At 41.0% G+C, this 13,829-nt stretch overlaps 1 protein-coding gene across 3 annotated transcripts; it reads right to left on the minus strand.

The window, feature by feature from the left end:
• Positions 1 to 2,027: 2,027 nt before the first annotated feature.
• Positions 2,028 to 10,006, minus strand: LOC133411605 (nucleolar protein 9). 3 transcript variants are annotated; one of them, XM_061694168.1, is made up of 13 exons: positions 9,607 to 9,965; positions 9,438 to 9,522; positions 9,142 to 9,365; positions 7,781 to 8,017; positions 6,582 to 6,755; positions 6,380 to 6,487; positions 5,797 to 5,938; positions 5,521 to 5,713; positions 5,302 to 5,442; positions 4,869 to 4,988; positions 4,509 to 4,721; positions 2,444 to 2,549; positions 2,028 to 2,345 (listed from the first exon to the last, which is right to left on the minus strand). In XM_061694168.1, the coding sequence occupies exons 3-13, from the start codon at positions 9,362 to 9,364 to the stop codon at positions 2,191 to 2,193; spliced, it is 1,812 nt and encodes a 603-aa protein (XP_061550152.1). In that variant the 5' UTR covers position 9,365; positions 9,438 to 9,522; positions 9,607 to 9,965; the 3' UTR covers positions 2,028 to 2,190. The 3 variants fall into 3 exon arrangements, with proteins under 3 accessions (XP_061550152.1, XP_061550151.1, XP_061550153.1); XM_061694167.1 differs by lacking the exons at positions 9,438 to 9,522; positions 9,607 to 9,965 and adding an exon at positions 9,972 to 10,006; XM_061694169.1 differs by lacking the exons at positions 9,142 to 9,365; positions 9,438 to 9,522; positions 9,607 to 9,965 and adding an exon at positions 9,021 to 9,128.
• Between the last annotated feature and the right edge of the window lie 3,823 nt (positions 10,007 to 13,829).

The following is a 13,829-nucleotide window of genomic DNA, read 5'->3' on the forward strand; positions in this document are numbered from 1 at the left end:
CTTCTGTCCAGAATATGTACATTTTTGTCCTCAAAAGAGTACTGTTTCTCTTCGTGGCTTGACCTAATTTACCCATATATCTCTGAAAAATACATGTAGTGTACTCATTTACATGGCCGTGAAATAACGGCATGCCAAAAAGGTGAGATGTGAAATGAGAAAAAGCCACCATTTTCAAGTCAAGCTATCTCAGCAAGATTAGTATTGATTTCAACATTAAGCTTGCAACCATAGACATCATAAAGTCACCTTTCTTACTTTGTATCTTTCTTTCTTTAATTGAACTATTTGGTATTAGTTTTAACCTTGAAAATCAGTGAGCATCAGATTTTGTAGAATGTGGTAGACTGAGTGGAAAAGTTCAAAGTCAAGTGTGTCGATGTGCCACGTCCTGGAAATATGCATATAATCCACGATAGCTGCTAAGAACAGGCTCTCGCCTTCATCTCATAAATCCATACTGAAACCATAACCTCGATAAACTTCAACATTCATTGAGTATGCCACGGAAAATATTTTGTTACTGACATAATGGGGTGTCATTTGTGTCTTTGTGTTCTGAGGTAGCTTTGCGCTATTAATGCAGTCTTGATGAAAAACAATCAGCAGCACCAAGAGGCCATGTCGGTTCTGTCAACTCATGCACGCAAAACCTTCTCGTACCGTGCACTACCAAAATTCCATGATCAAGCCGATACCCATTTGTGGCCTTATATTAAGAAACGGTAAAAACGGCTTTACTTTTCTACCTCCAAGACGAGACTCCATGGGATTCACTGTGGAGACCACTCATCAGACAAGCTGAAGGTCGCAACGACATTGTCATTATAGTAAAAGAAATGACACAATTATAGTGACTGTCAGTATTATCACGATACTGCTTCGTCATTGCTTTGCAAGTCACAAGTCTCAAGTCTTTATCCTCAAGTCCCAAGTCAAGTCACAAGACCTACACTTTCAGTTTCAAATCCTTTCGAGTCATTTTTAACAAAAAGGTAATAATCATTTTTGGAACGATGGACTTATTTCAAAAACTTTGAACTAGTTTGCGTAGAAAAATTATTCTACTTGAATGTCCCCGACTGGGCATTTACTATTAAAAAGAAATGAGTGATATCCATTGGAAAAAAAATCTAATTTATGGTTAAATGTTTTTGAAATTTCTGTAATAAAATAAAATATCGGCATGTTGAGAGAGAGCTGCAGAGTGTATGTTCCTCAATACTTCTGTCAGTCTTTTCAAGTCAATGGGCCAGAGTCCAAGCAAAGTCACGAGTCCAAGCCTTGTGACATTTTGTCAAGTCTAAAGTCGTCAAATTCATGACTCGAGTCCACACCTCTGCGTGATAACCATCTGAGATTTTCGCACAGTTGGTAAACCGTAAACCATTTACTGATCATAAATGTTATTTCTTTTTTTTAAACTTCACACACAATGATGCGGCACCAGAAACAAATGGGGTTCAGTATCTTGGCCAAAAATACTCTAACAGGGCTGCGGGGGACCTGGGGGCGGAGCTTCAGGTTGAGGAGACGTGGAGCAGGGGAGGCAGAACCTCACTTGCATGTAAAAAGTAAACCAATAACCCACATGACAACAGGAAACCATTTTCCGTTTTGAAGTTATCTAGTCTGTGATTTATATTGATTTGATTTTTGAATCTAATGTCCATGAGCTCCTTGTTAAAATTGTTGAATTTGCATATTTTAAGGGCGAGACGTGAAGCGCGGCAGCGAGCAGCCAGCCTCAACTCATATTGAGCGTTCCATCACAAAACGAACACAAGCAACTGCACCATCTATTGGTAAAATGACTATAGTACAACAGAGGCTTATTGTCACGTGCCAAGGGAAGAGCTTCTAAACTGTCACTCTATTGAAATGGAGAGACTTTAGAAGCTCAAAGAAGAAAAGGGATATTACTGTTGGCAACAACAGTGCTGCATCTTGCTAGACAGTTCAAATCTCATTTGAGGTATGATGTTATGAAAGACAATGAATTAAAGAAAAAAAAAAAAAACAGAGCATAAGAGATGCCTCAGTATTTAATTTCAAACAAATTAACATTGATCTTCATTCTTGAAGTATTTGAATTTACACACAAGGAAGAACATCTTTGTTATTTCTCCGCAAATGTTTTAATCAAACCACGGAAAAACAAAGAACAAAAAACATTCTCAAATGTTGATTTCATTCAAGAATATCACTGAAAAGCTTGCGTTTCTTGGACTCGCCGGTTTGAATCTCCTGCCAGTGGGCTCGTCGGTGGATGAAGTGGGAGAGCGCAAATTTGGCCCACACATGTCGCGCAAACTGGTCTGACCTCAGCTGGCTTTCGCTTGGCACTAGAAGAGAAAGTGGGGGACGAGAGAAGCTCATTAGAATAATGCAAATGGTTAACGAGAAAGTCATTCCCGAATATGTGCCACGTGCATCATATTACCAAGCTCCTGTGCAATGCTTTGCCTCTGACTGACAGCTGCACTGCTCCATATGGCCTCCAGTACTCGACTGCCCAACCTGGAGCATGCCATTCGAACATACTGACCCTTAGTGGGGGGAAATAAATAAAATGACTGTTCAGAATGTTTGGAGACTTTAAGAAACAAAACGTAAAATATTTTGCAAGCTGAAGGAGCAACAACGTGGATTATTCATCGAAGCAACAGTAGAATCTTCTGTATAATACACATGACGCATTTGCAGAGCTGTCAGCCAAAAGAAATTTACTTCCAGAACAATTTGTCCACGTTTTTCAGAATTTCCATATTTTCAAACTTTTGCCAAGAACATTACCGTAAATTATGGCTTCAATATTTGTCGTTGAAATGTTATTACATCAACCTTGTAATGGCGGACACAGTTCCAGGCTGAATCAAAGTATATGAGTATATGAGATTTCGATGTTGCACCATCACAAATATCTGCGCCTATGGATTCATTTCCCTTTGCCAATTCTGTTTTCAACTCTGGTTAAAAATAAATAAATAAATAAAAATAAGTCTATTAAAGCAGATAAATCAGATCTCAAATGTCAAAATTAAGACTCAGCACTCTATTTTGCAAACAAACAAATAACATTGCTCATAGATTGATATATTCATCATCTCATCATACATTACATACAGTATTTATATTTCCTACAGCCGCAATTGCTGCTGAAATGCTGAAAATTTCTCAAGGTTATGTTATATTACACATATTTATTAATAATAATAAATAATATACTTTTAACCTGCCCACGTTCTGAAGTGACACGTGCAGTGACGTACCAATTCATTTCCAGTTCAGACGCAGCGTCCTGTGTGGACGTGTATAATTTGATATTTCGATCTCTAAATTGGTCTATTTGGTTGTTCAAAGTTGGTTACTCGCCGCGAAAACGCGGTTCCATGTGACAAGTGTACCGCATCACCCAATCAGTTATTTTGATGCTTTGCAACTGCGTCACGATAGCTTAGCAATTAGCATGGCTTTGACATCGCCTTCATCGAGCCACTCCTTGTCCTCCCTTCATGACACTTTCGTAAGAAGCATGGTAAGAGGTGTCTCTTATTCGCTGCCATGGAGGCAATGGAGACTTACTAGACGCAAAGAAAACTTTGTCCTCCGCAGCGTGGCTACCAGAGGGTGTAATAAAAGAGCGCTCACCAAAGCAGCAGTTGTGTGGACGCGCCGGTAACGGCAGACGCTGGATTTTTTTTATATATATATATTTTTATATGTGTGTGTGTGTGTGTGTTCGAGTCGAGTCAACGTTCAGTGATTTCCGTAACAAAATACAGCTGTTCCATAACATTCGGCAGCTCTGCATTTGGCATGTTTCAATTTACTTCAGAACATATTGTATATTGTCACTGTCGGATAGAAACATGTCCAAATTTGGTCGAGTTCATATTTTTTTCCACAAATCTCTACTATTTGTCTGTCCCCACGTGTGTCGATTATTTTTTCAAACTATTGACTAAGCCATCCATCCATCCATCCATCCATTTTCTGAGCCGCTTCTCCTCACGCGCGTCGCGGGCGTGCCGGAGCCTATCCCAGCTATCACCGGGCAGGAGGCGGCGTACACCCTGAACTGGTCGCCAGCCAATCGCAGCTATATTTTTGTAAATGGATTGCTCTCTTTGACAATGCAATGGCTCAACAAACATGCTGGGTTTTTTTTTTTTTGTTTCCTGAAAAGTGATGGCTCTGGAGATGCGCGGATTCTACCCGATGCAAGAGTTACAAAATAACACTGAAGGGTGCCAATGATTGCGACCAGAACTGTACAGTATGTCAAAATGCCCAAAAACATAAAGGCAGGCTTTTTTTTTTTTTTTTTTGGCTGACAAAAGAAGTACAGACAGATGCTAGAAAAGAATGGAATATATACTGTAAGTGTGTTTAACTGCCCCGGTAATGTGGAAGAAGTCAGCAGAGGATGTGCAACGCCTTTCTTTGACCTCTAAGCAACTCAATAGCTCTTGTGCACAGAATCAATAGGGGCGATGCGCTCGTACCTCCAGCCTCTTGAGGATTTTGCCCCTTCCCTTGTCGCTGGATGTGGAGATGAGGGCCTGAAGCACGTGGCTGCCAGAGGGGTGAGACGCCAGTGTCAAGAGATCCGCTGGGGTTAGTGTGCGCAGACTGCTGAGGAGGATTGAGCGCTCCTGGAACCTGGCGAGTGCCTGCACCAGCCGGGAGCCGTGGTAACAGATGGAGGACAGGGGGGCCTGGACGACACAAGCCATATTGGAACCTGCTGTGCGTCTGACATTTACTCAGCATAAACGTGCCTGAAGGCTTATTTTGTTTGTTGTCAGTCACAGTGCAGGTTTACACTGGTGACCTGAATACAGTTGGAGAAATAGAAGGCTCACCTCTGTCTGCTCGCTGCCCTCTGCTGTGTCAGAGTGGTAGTATACATCGTAGGTGAGAAGGGACATAAAGAGAGGGAGGCAGTGTACATGTCGGGAGCCAGGCTCTGCGCAGTGGAATGCCTGGGAGAACACAGCACAAAACACCAAAAACACAAATGAAGCTTTCAATTGCTTTGTTATGCACTTTCAAATAAAATCCTTAGGCAGAACAAGCGTAAGATAAACCTTCCACACAATGAAATTACTCAATCAATTTGGTTTGTTTATATGTGCCCTGCGATTGGCTGGCGACCAGTTCAGGGTGTACCCCGCCTCTCGCCCGAAGATAGCTGGGACAGGCTCCAGCACGCCCGCGACCCTAGTGAGGAGAAGCGGTACGGAAAATGGATGGACGCATGGAATTTGGTTTTGTTACCGAAATAACAAGACTTACATTGAGTAGAGACTGCATCAATTCTCCTTGCCGTGCTTCACTTTCTGCACAGCTTTCGGCCAGTTGCACAATCACACCCATGTGACCTGCGGCCAAGATGGCCTCCACGCCTTGGACTAACTCATCGAATAACCTGAGGAACTTCAAAGATAGAGAAAAGCCTCAGTCAACCTTGCATTCGGACAACTTGGATTTTCATTCCCAGCATTTGAACCCCACCAGTTTGCTTTTGGCCGAGGCTGCTGTCAGCCTCTGTACAGGGAAGTTGGCGATTGGATGGAGAGCAAGGTTGACCAAGTGACCCTTGAGATGGTTCTTGTAAAGGTCGCGGAGAAGAGATTTGGGTGACAGCTGAATGATGGCCTCAATAAGGTGACTGGAAGCCAGGTCCTTGAGGAAAACCAGAAGTGGACTGAAAAATATAAGTAAGTAGGAAAGTGAGAAAATGCTTTCCCTTCTTCTGTTGCAGATATAAAGATAAAACTTAAGTTAGACCTAACTCCTGGAGCAGCGGGACAACTTGTCAAGTATGCCATGATGCGCTTGACGAGCTGCTTGCAAAGTTTGGGCCGTTTCCTGTGACACACTCTCAACATGGTCTGGAATACTGCACTGGCAACCGAGTCTGTGATGCTTACTAGCAAGAGACGCACCACAAGGCAAAAAAAAAAAAAAACACTCTTAAACTCAAACCTTTGTCTCTCCAATAATAGTAGGAATAGTCCCAGTGATGGTAGTTACAGTCTTATACTAGTATTAGTATTCATGTCATTTGTTTATGCACCATCCCTCTATTTGCTCCCTCTCTCAAACCTACCAGTCATGCAAATGGTGAAAGTGGCGGATGGAGAAACTTCAAATTTTGGCGCACAAATATACAGGTACATTTTACAGAAACAAACATGTAAATAAGCGCAGAAATCCTACTCACAAATTATGCCACACCTTTTTTCCCCCCTAGCTTTAACCCCTGTGGCTTAAACAACAATTAATCTTATTTGTGGATTCTTCCCATCCCAGGATGTTTACTGTTTGTTTGTTTTTTTATGAGCAAATGCAGCATGCATATGAAACTCACATTTAACACTGTCCATCAAAGTCTCCGTGAGGCTTTTCAGCTCATACCAAAAAGACGTAGGTATCTCAAAGTCAGTCAGCTGAGGAGGAGCGTTGCGCTCTTTTGCACCTCGAAAAAACACAAACAAGGCCAAACATTACATGACATGATATAAATGACTAACAAAATGTGCATAACAGTGTGCGTGTGTGTGTGCGTTTACTTGGACGTGACTCAGTGCGGGGAGGTCCCACACAGCCTGCCAGCACATGCAAAAGTGTGCGGACGACGTGAGAGCCGTGCACATCTTTGATGAGCTCTGCGCTGTTGTCTCTCACCACTTGACTTAAGGACAATACCTGGACTTCCAGAACTTCATCATTCTGATCTTCTTTTGCTAAATTGATTAAACAATCAGGAGACAACACGATTAGATGTCAGCTTGACTAACACAGCGGTTCTTTGCCTGGGTTTGACCGAACCACAGGGGTTTGGTGATCCAGTCTCAGGGCTTCAGCAGAGGTCAAGACGCTGTGTGTGAGATTTGTAATGTTGCGCTCTGCTTGGCCATCATAATATTTGGTGTCACCAAATTGTAGTGTACTCTCTTATTGCTAAGAAAGCCATTGAGACACAACAGAGACTTGCAGTAAAGGTTCTTTGAGTTATGTTTTTTTGTTTTGGGTGAAGTTCATGTTTTGTGGGTTTTGTTCGTTGACTAGTGATTGTGTGTACAACTGCTGTAGGGTTAATTTTTGTAGCACTTATACAATATCCTATAGTTTTAATTTACAAAAAAAAAAAAAAAAAAAAAAAAAACAATTCCAGCCAAGAAGGATTCAGTGAATGCACATATGAAACCTGCGGGGTTCAGTGCCTCAAATCAGATTAGGAACCACAAGTTCCATTACAATGATAACAAAACAAAAAAAAAAAAATAAATTACAAAAAAAAATAAAATAAATAAAAATCACAAAAAGTCAATTAATGAGTGGTCTGCAATTTTAAATGATGATTATCATATTTCCTCAAATAGCGGCCTCTGTTCTAATAGACATTGCATCGTCCATACTTGAACAAATAAGTGTATAGCACAGTCAACCTCTCCATATTTGTAGTTCTGCATTCCAACTTCACATATTTGGGGGATTTATTTGTTTAACCTATACTCTATTATTTCCTGAAAAACTCACTTTTTGGCTGTTTTTGTCTTCAGGCCAAAACCCTGCATCTTGTGGCATCTCGGAGCCAAGAACTATGTTGAAGTGAGTTGACAAGCTTCATGTAGTGTTTTGCTGCCATCTTTTTATCCGTTATGTTGAATGTTGGCATTTCGGGGCTTTAAAAAACTATGAATGGACCTAACGGAACTACGACAACATACAAATGAGAACCACTCTGAAGTGAAAAAATTCCACATACCTGCCAACCTGGACACCTGTCTGACTGCGCTCTCCACTACATGGCCGCCACAACGGTCACAGGAGACGACCTTAAAGTCTGACCCTGATTCGCCACCCAGCTCCGCCATTACATTTGCCACCTGTTCAGGACTGGACAGTGGGAGCAGGCGCTGCAGAGTGACGCTTCCAGTGCGATCCATTGCCACCAGGCTCGCTTTGCCTTTGACTTCACTCAGGACATTTTCCACAAACATATCTGCAGAAAAGACAAACAAGACTGTAACATGTAGTACAAAGTGAATGCTATGCTAGTTAATGTTTTAGTTTCTTTTGTGTGTGGGAGGAAGGCAGACTACAAGGGAAAACTTGGGAATCTCGTTAGTTATCGTCCGAGTCATTCAGTTGTCAAGCAACTCACAAAAAACGTTTGGAGGGATTTGATATATCATTTTATCAGGAAGCCAAAATCCCCCCCAAATAAATAAATAAATAAATAAATAAAGGATGAAAATAAAACTTGTACATTTGCTCAAGAGGGTGATTAGAAAATATAATATATCATCATCCAACATCGAAGCTGGAACAAAAATCTGCCTTTACAATAAAGCTATACAGTAATTTCATTACTGAGGTTGTAGTTAGTGCCAAGCAGTGTAGAACTGCACTGTATCAGAATCATCTTTATTTTTCCAAATATGTCCAAAAAACAAAACACAATTTGGAATTTGTCTCCATTGGTTGGAGCCGCTCGAGTACGACAACAGACAGTCAATTGACAGAGAAGACTTTTGAGACATAAAGACATTGAGGAAAAACAGCCGCTGAGCAATAAAGGGTTGCTAGTTATCTGGTAATGCCGGTACAATTTATTTTTTGGGACAATTGTGCAAAAAGACGCAGAGTCCTCGAGCCCTTAGAGCAGTTCGAATGACCAATCTCGCAATTTTCCGGTGCAATGACCATTGTGCAAAGGGCGCCGAGACCTCAACGAGTGCATGCAGTTTAAAGTGACTAGTAGCGCGATAATCTGGGACAATGTCGATTGTGCAAATGTTGCAGATACGCCTCAGTCAGTGTGCAAGTTGGGCAGATGCTATTCTGGCATGAGTGGCCAGTATTGGTCAACAACAGATATGCAAATGGTGCAGCGTGGCGAGACTCCTACAGTGAGTGCACGAGTAATGTATAATTGGCCCGACAGACAACTCAAGACAAAATAAAAATCACATCATACTTAGTTCCTGCACCATGTTGGTTACCTTATTTATCGCCATTACAGGAACTCTTGATCATACGCTCTGAATGGATGTCATTTTGCAGATGTACTACATGACAGACTTTTCAAATAGCTCAAATCTTGCGACATCACTTCTTCCTCACCTCTCTCCTCAGCATCTTCAAAGTCTTCAGTCAATCTCTCCCCAACACGACGGTAATAACCAACACTCAGTGCATCGAGCCGTTTTTTCCCACCATCTCCTTCTGCCTTTGACCCATCTTGAGCTTTCTTCCTCTTGCTCTCTCCTCCATCGCCTGCTTCCTGGCCTCTTCTCTTTTTATGACCTCCTTTCTGGGGCTTCTCGAGCTCTGTCTTTTCCAGCATCCTTTGAATGGGTACAATATTCAGCTTAGTGTCATGACAACCGACAATTAAAACCATTTAAGAGGCTTTTTACCGTTTAAAATGATTTGGCTAAAGATGACAACTGAAGTTAGGCCCCAACAGTTTGGGATCTCGCCGCCCCGCCCACGTCAACCCCACTATATTCACACATTCATAAAATTGGCATTTTTAAGTGCTGCGTATATTTGAACTATATATGGGAGTTGAGGAAAAGGACGAACGTTTTCAAAGATTCGATTTCAATCTACTCTGTTGTTGTGCATTGTCCAGTTGAGACAAGGTAAAACGGAACAGTTATATCCCTGATTAATTGGTGGTGATTGTTCTCTCTTTTTTTTTTTTTTTTTATGTATATATTTTTATAGGAGTGGACTCATTTTAGAACTCACAACTCGTAGAAACTTTGTTAATAATGCAATACTGTTGCAGGTTTATGGTTTGCCACGTTCTGATAAAAGAGATTCGAGGACGGCAAGTACAGTAAACTTGAAAAGCTCCAGAATTATTCTTATGTCAATCATTTTGGATTCGGATGAATTTAAATCGCTCCAGCAAAATCCAAGAGAAAAAGACCAGATGTACTCACGTGTAGTGTGCAAAGCTAAACAATTCTACTTCCGGGCATACTAGAGCTTGTTGTGCATAGATATGACGACTAGTTACACGATTGCATTGTAGTAGCCTGTCTGACCGACGTGCCTACGTGGCGGCCATGTTGGAAAAGTCGTCTTCCCCATCAAAAGGTTAAGTCGTAACTTATTCATTTTCAACCAAGTTTTATGAGGTTTACGTTTTTCAAAGCCAAAGCGTGTGCCATCAATACATAAACATTTGAAAAACTCTACACCGACATCCTTGGTCTTTGGTGTTCTTGCCGTTCACACACATGGAATGAGCTGACGACTTTGACCCTCCTAGCTTAGCGTCACCGTAAGCACGCAGCAAAAAGAGGCGCGTTGTATCTCCCTATTCATGACTATGGTATGACGTAACCTTTTTTCTTCCATGATTTATCATAGAACTGCAAGCTACCGCCACCTACCGCATCGGCGTATGTGTGCTATGTTTCCTGTCTGCTGTTTTTATTCATGCGCTTCTATCTTTATAGTCTTTGTTATGCTCAAATGCTCAAAGTAAAACAAAACAAAAAAAGAAAGAAAAAATAAGAAACAAAAACTCTTATTTACCTGTGGATTTACAGCCAGACTGAACTATAAAGACAAAAGAAACCTACTCTGTCATGGTTTGTACCAAACGGTATTGGACGGGACCCAAAAGCAGACTGAGTCAAAAGAAGTAGTTGGAAGGGGTTTACGGGAACAGGCAGGCTTAAGTGCAGGCAGTGATGAGTGCTGATTTGAACCAGGTGTGCAGGCGAGGAGGGGAAAAAGGGGCACAAAGCGCCACCCACGCCTCGCAGAGGAATTGCAAGGCACAGATCATGAGATACTCTCATCGGAGTCACTTGTGTGTAATTTGTGAGGTTTTTTTTTTTTTTAAATCAGAGCATGAACGTCAAATAAAATAAAAATAACTACATAAAATATGAATTTGCAAATTCAGATATTGCTGAACAATATCATTTGACATAAAATATAATAAATACAATCTTTATATAACAAAATATGCGAATAACATCTTTATAAAATAACAAATTAAGGCAAATTCAGCACCAATAAATGGTCTTATACTATTTTGTTTCCACTTGTGAAACAGCACAAATAGGCTCACCGGGCAGTGAATACCAAAACAGACCCGCAGTGCGTATAAAAGTCTACACACCCCTGTTCAAATGCCAGGTTTTTGTGATGTAAAAAATTTAGACCGTGATGCATCATTTTAAAACCTTTTGCACCATTAATGTGATCAAGAATGTATACAAGGTTTTTTTTTTTTTTTTTTTTTTAAATCTTTTTGAGAGGGGAGGTGAAAATGAACAACTGAACTCATCTCATATGTGAGTGACTTGGACTTCACATTTAACGTGACCATCGCAAAAGAGATTTTCTGTCTCAACTGGTCTTCAACGTGGTTCAATAAATGTTAAATAAAACACATTTTAAAAAATGAACCTGGTTGCAAAAGGATGCACTCCCTCTTATAACTGGGATGTGGCTGTGTTCAGGAGTAATTAGTCACATTCAAACTCATGTTAAATGAGAGTCCACACTAGTGATGCGCTAAAAAAATGCTTGCCCAAAAGTGCACCAATTGCCTCACTGATGCAGGGCATCCTCTGTAAGCCGCTGTGGAGGATTGTCACTGTCCCACAAGTGAACCTCAGTCAGCTGCAAAAAAAAAAAAAAAAAAAAACATCAGAGGGCATCAGACATGCTTTGACCTGGATTCAAACCAGGCCTTGACATTGTCCCAGATTATCGCGCTACTAGTCACTTTAAACTGCATACACTCCTTGAAGTCTCGGCGCCCTTTGGTCATTGCAATGGTCATTGCAGCGGACTATTGCGAGATTAGTCATTCGAACTGCTCTATGCGCTAGAGGACTCTGCCTCTTTTTGCACAATTGTAAAAAAGAAATTTAAAAAATTTTTACCGGCATTACCAGATAACTAGCATCCCTTTATTGCTCAGTGACTGTTTTTCTCAATGTCTTTATGTCTCAAAAGTGTTCTCTGTCAATCGACTGTCTGTTGTCGTACTAGAGCGGCTCCGACTACCGGAAACAAATTCCTCGTGTGTATTTTCGGACATACTTGTCAAATAAAGATGATTCTGATTCTGATTCTGATGCAAAACTGTGTACGAGCTAGCCAGGAGTTGAACCTAGAATCTTCTGATCCATAGAAATTCAGAAACATTCAACACTAATTCAGTGGAAATTCAGTTTTTAGAGCGGGGCCTTTTATTTGACCTTAATTTACTTTTATAAACTTTTTTCTTTAGGTGGAGGATTGCTACAGTATTCACAGAATCAAGCTGAAAAGGAACTATTTTCAGTCAAAAGAAAAAAAGTAATATAATCCATTAGGTATTTTGCATGTGCCTGGACTTGGATTTTAACTGTGGTTACTGCAGCGCAGTTGCAGTTTTTGCAGACCTTGATCTCTTTGCCAGTGGGACTGAATTATGAAATGTCCAAAATCGAAACCTTTTTCTCTCAGTGCAGGCGCAGTTTTGAGCAAGTGATCTGTGCTTCTTCGATGATGACAAGTTTCTGACTCCCGCTAAGGAAAGTAGGTCACGGTAAACCCAGCTATGTGTGTCTCAGCAGGGGGCTTGGATTAGATGCTCAGGTCACACATTGTTCAGCAAATATCCTATTTCCAATCAACCAGATTTCTTAGATAGACTGTAACATGATTGTGTGTCTTTTAGATATCACTTTCCTGCATCTAATTTAGCATATAAAGCTCCTTTAAAAAAATGAAGGAAGGGGCGAGAGAAAGGGAGGAGCTACCAGTTCCGCGACTTCCAGAGAGACGAGCGACAGGTACACTTACAGGACATGCACTCGAATGAGAGGATGGCTTCGCAGCACTACCTGACAATATACAGAGAGCAGTTCGCCTCACCTGGCAAAGTGGAACGAATGCAACTTCGACCAACTTCTGCCCACAGAAGAAACAACCCGCAGCCTCAACCGGTAAGATATAGAGCAGATGATTCCGCTTCCACACACAAATACACAGTTGGACTCCAGAATGAGAAGAAATATAATTCCAAATTTGGAGAAAACGTGTCTGAATGACTGGTTTCAATTACCTTAGCTTCTAAATAATATATGATTGGGAGAAATTGAGAAAATCTGATTGCGATATTTTTGTCCTATTGTTGTATTATTGTTATGTAATGAAGTTGACAAAGTCAATCTTTTTTTTTAACTTAAGTCAGTATTATGATATCATTATGCTATATAATTGTTAGAAAACATAATTACAATAATTCAGTTTTCAGGCACAAAACTACAAAGTGCTAATTGTCAGTTGCTACGTGTAATATAGTCATGCATTTAACCAAGTGTCAGGGTTGAAATATTGAATTTCCTTATTCAGTAAGGGTTAAAATGACCAAAATGAAGATAAATTCAGCTCACTGTGTGGCTTGCATATTTATTGTTCATGTGTTTATTCTGTTGCCTTGGCAGGACTTTCTTTTCCCCCGCAGCCTTAAGACCCTGAACAATCCATCACACAAACCACTTAAACCTCCAACATTACCCCCTGTGGACGCTGGTCGTCAACCCTTCCCCCTTGTCACGCGACTGTCATTCAATAGCCCTGTTAGGGCTTTTCCTGTCCACTCTGTGAACACTGTGGGCTCAAGCAAAGCACAGCTCATGCCAGGCATAAACCCATCTTCAGTTCAAGAGCTGCCCTCTGTTGATCGGCAGCAGAAACTATCATCTCCCACTGCCAGCCGTGTCCGGCTTCGCTCATCTTTGAAGATCTCACCAAGGTGTGACTTTTTTTTTTTTTTTTTTTTG

Source organism: Phycodurus eques, chromosome 13, assembly GCF_024500275.1.
Source record: "Phycodurus eques isolate BA_2022a chromosome 13, UOR_Pequ_1.1, whole genome shotgun sequence".
Lineage (NCBI taxonomy): Eukaryota > Metazoa > Chordata > Actinopteri > Syngnathiformes > Syngnathidae > Phycodurus > Phycodurus eques.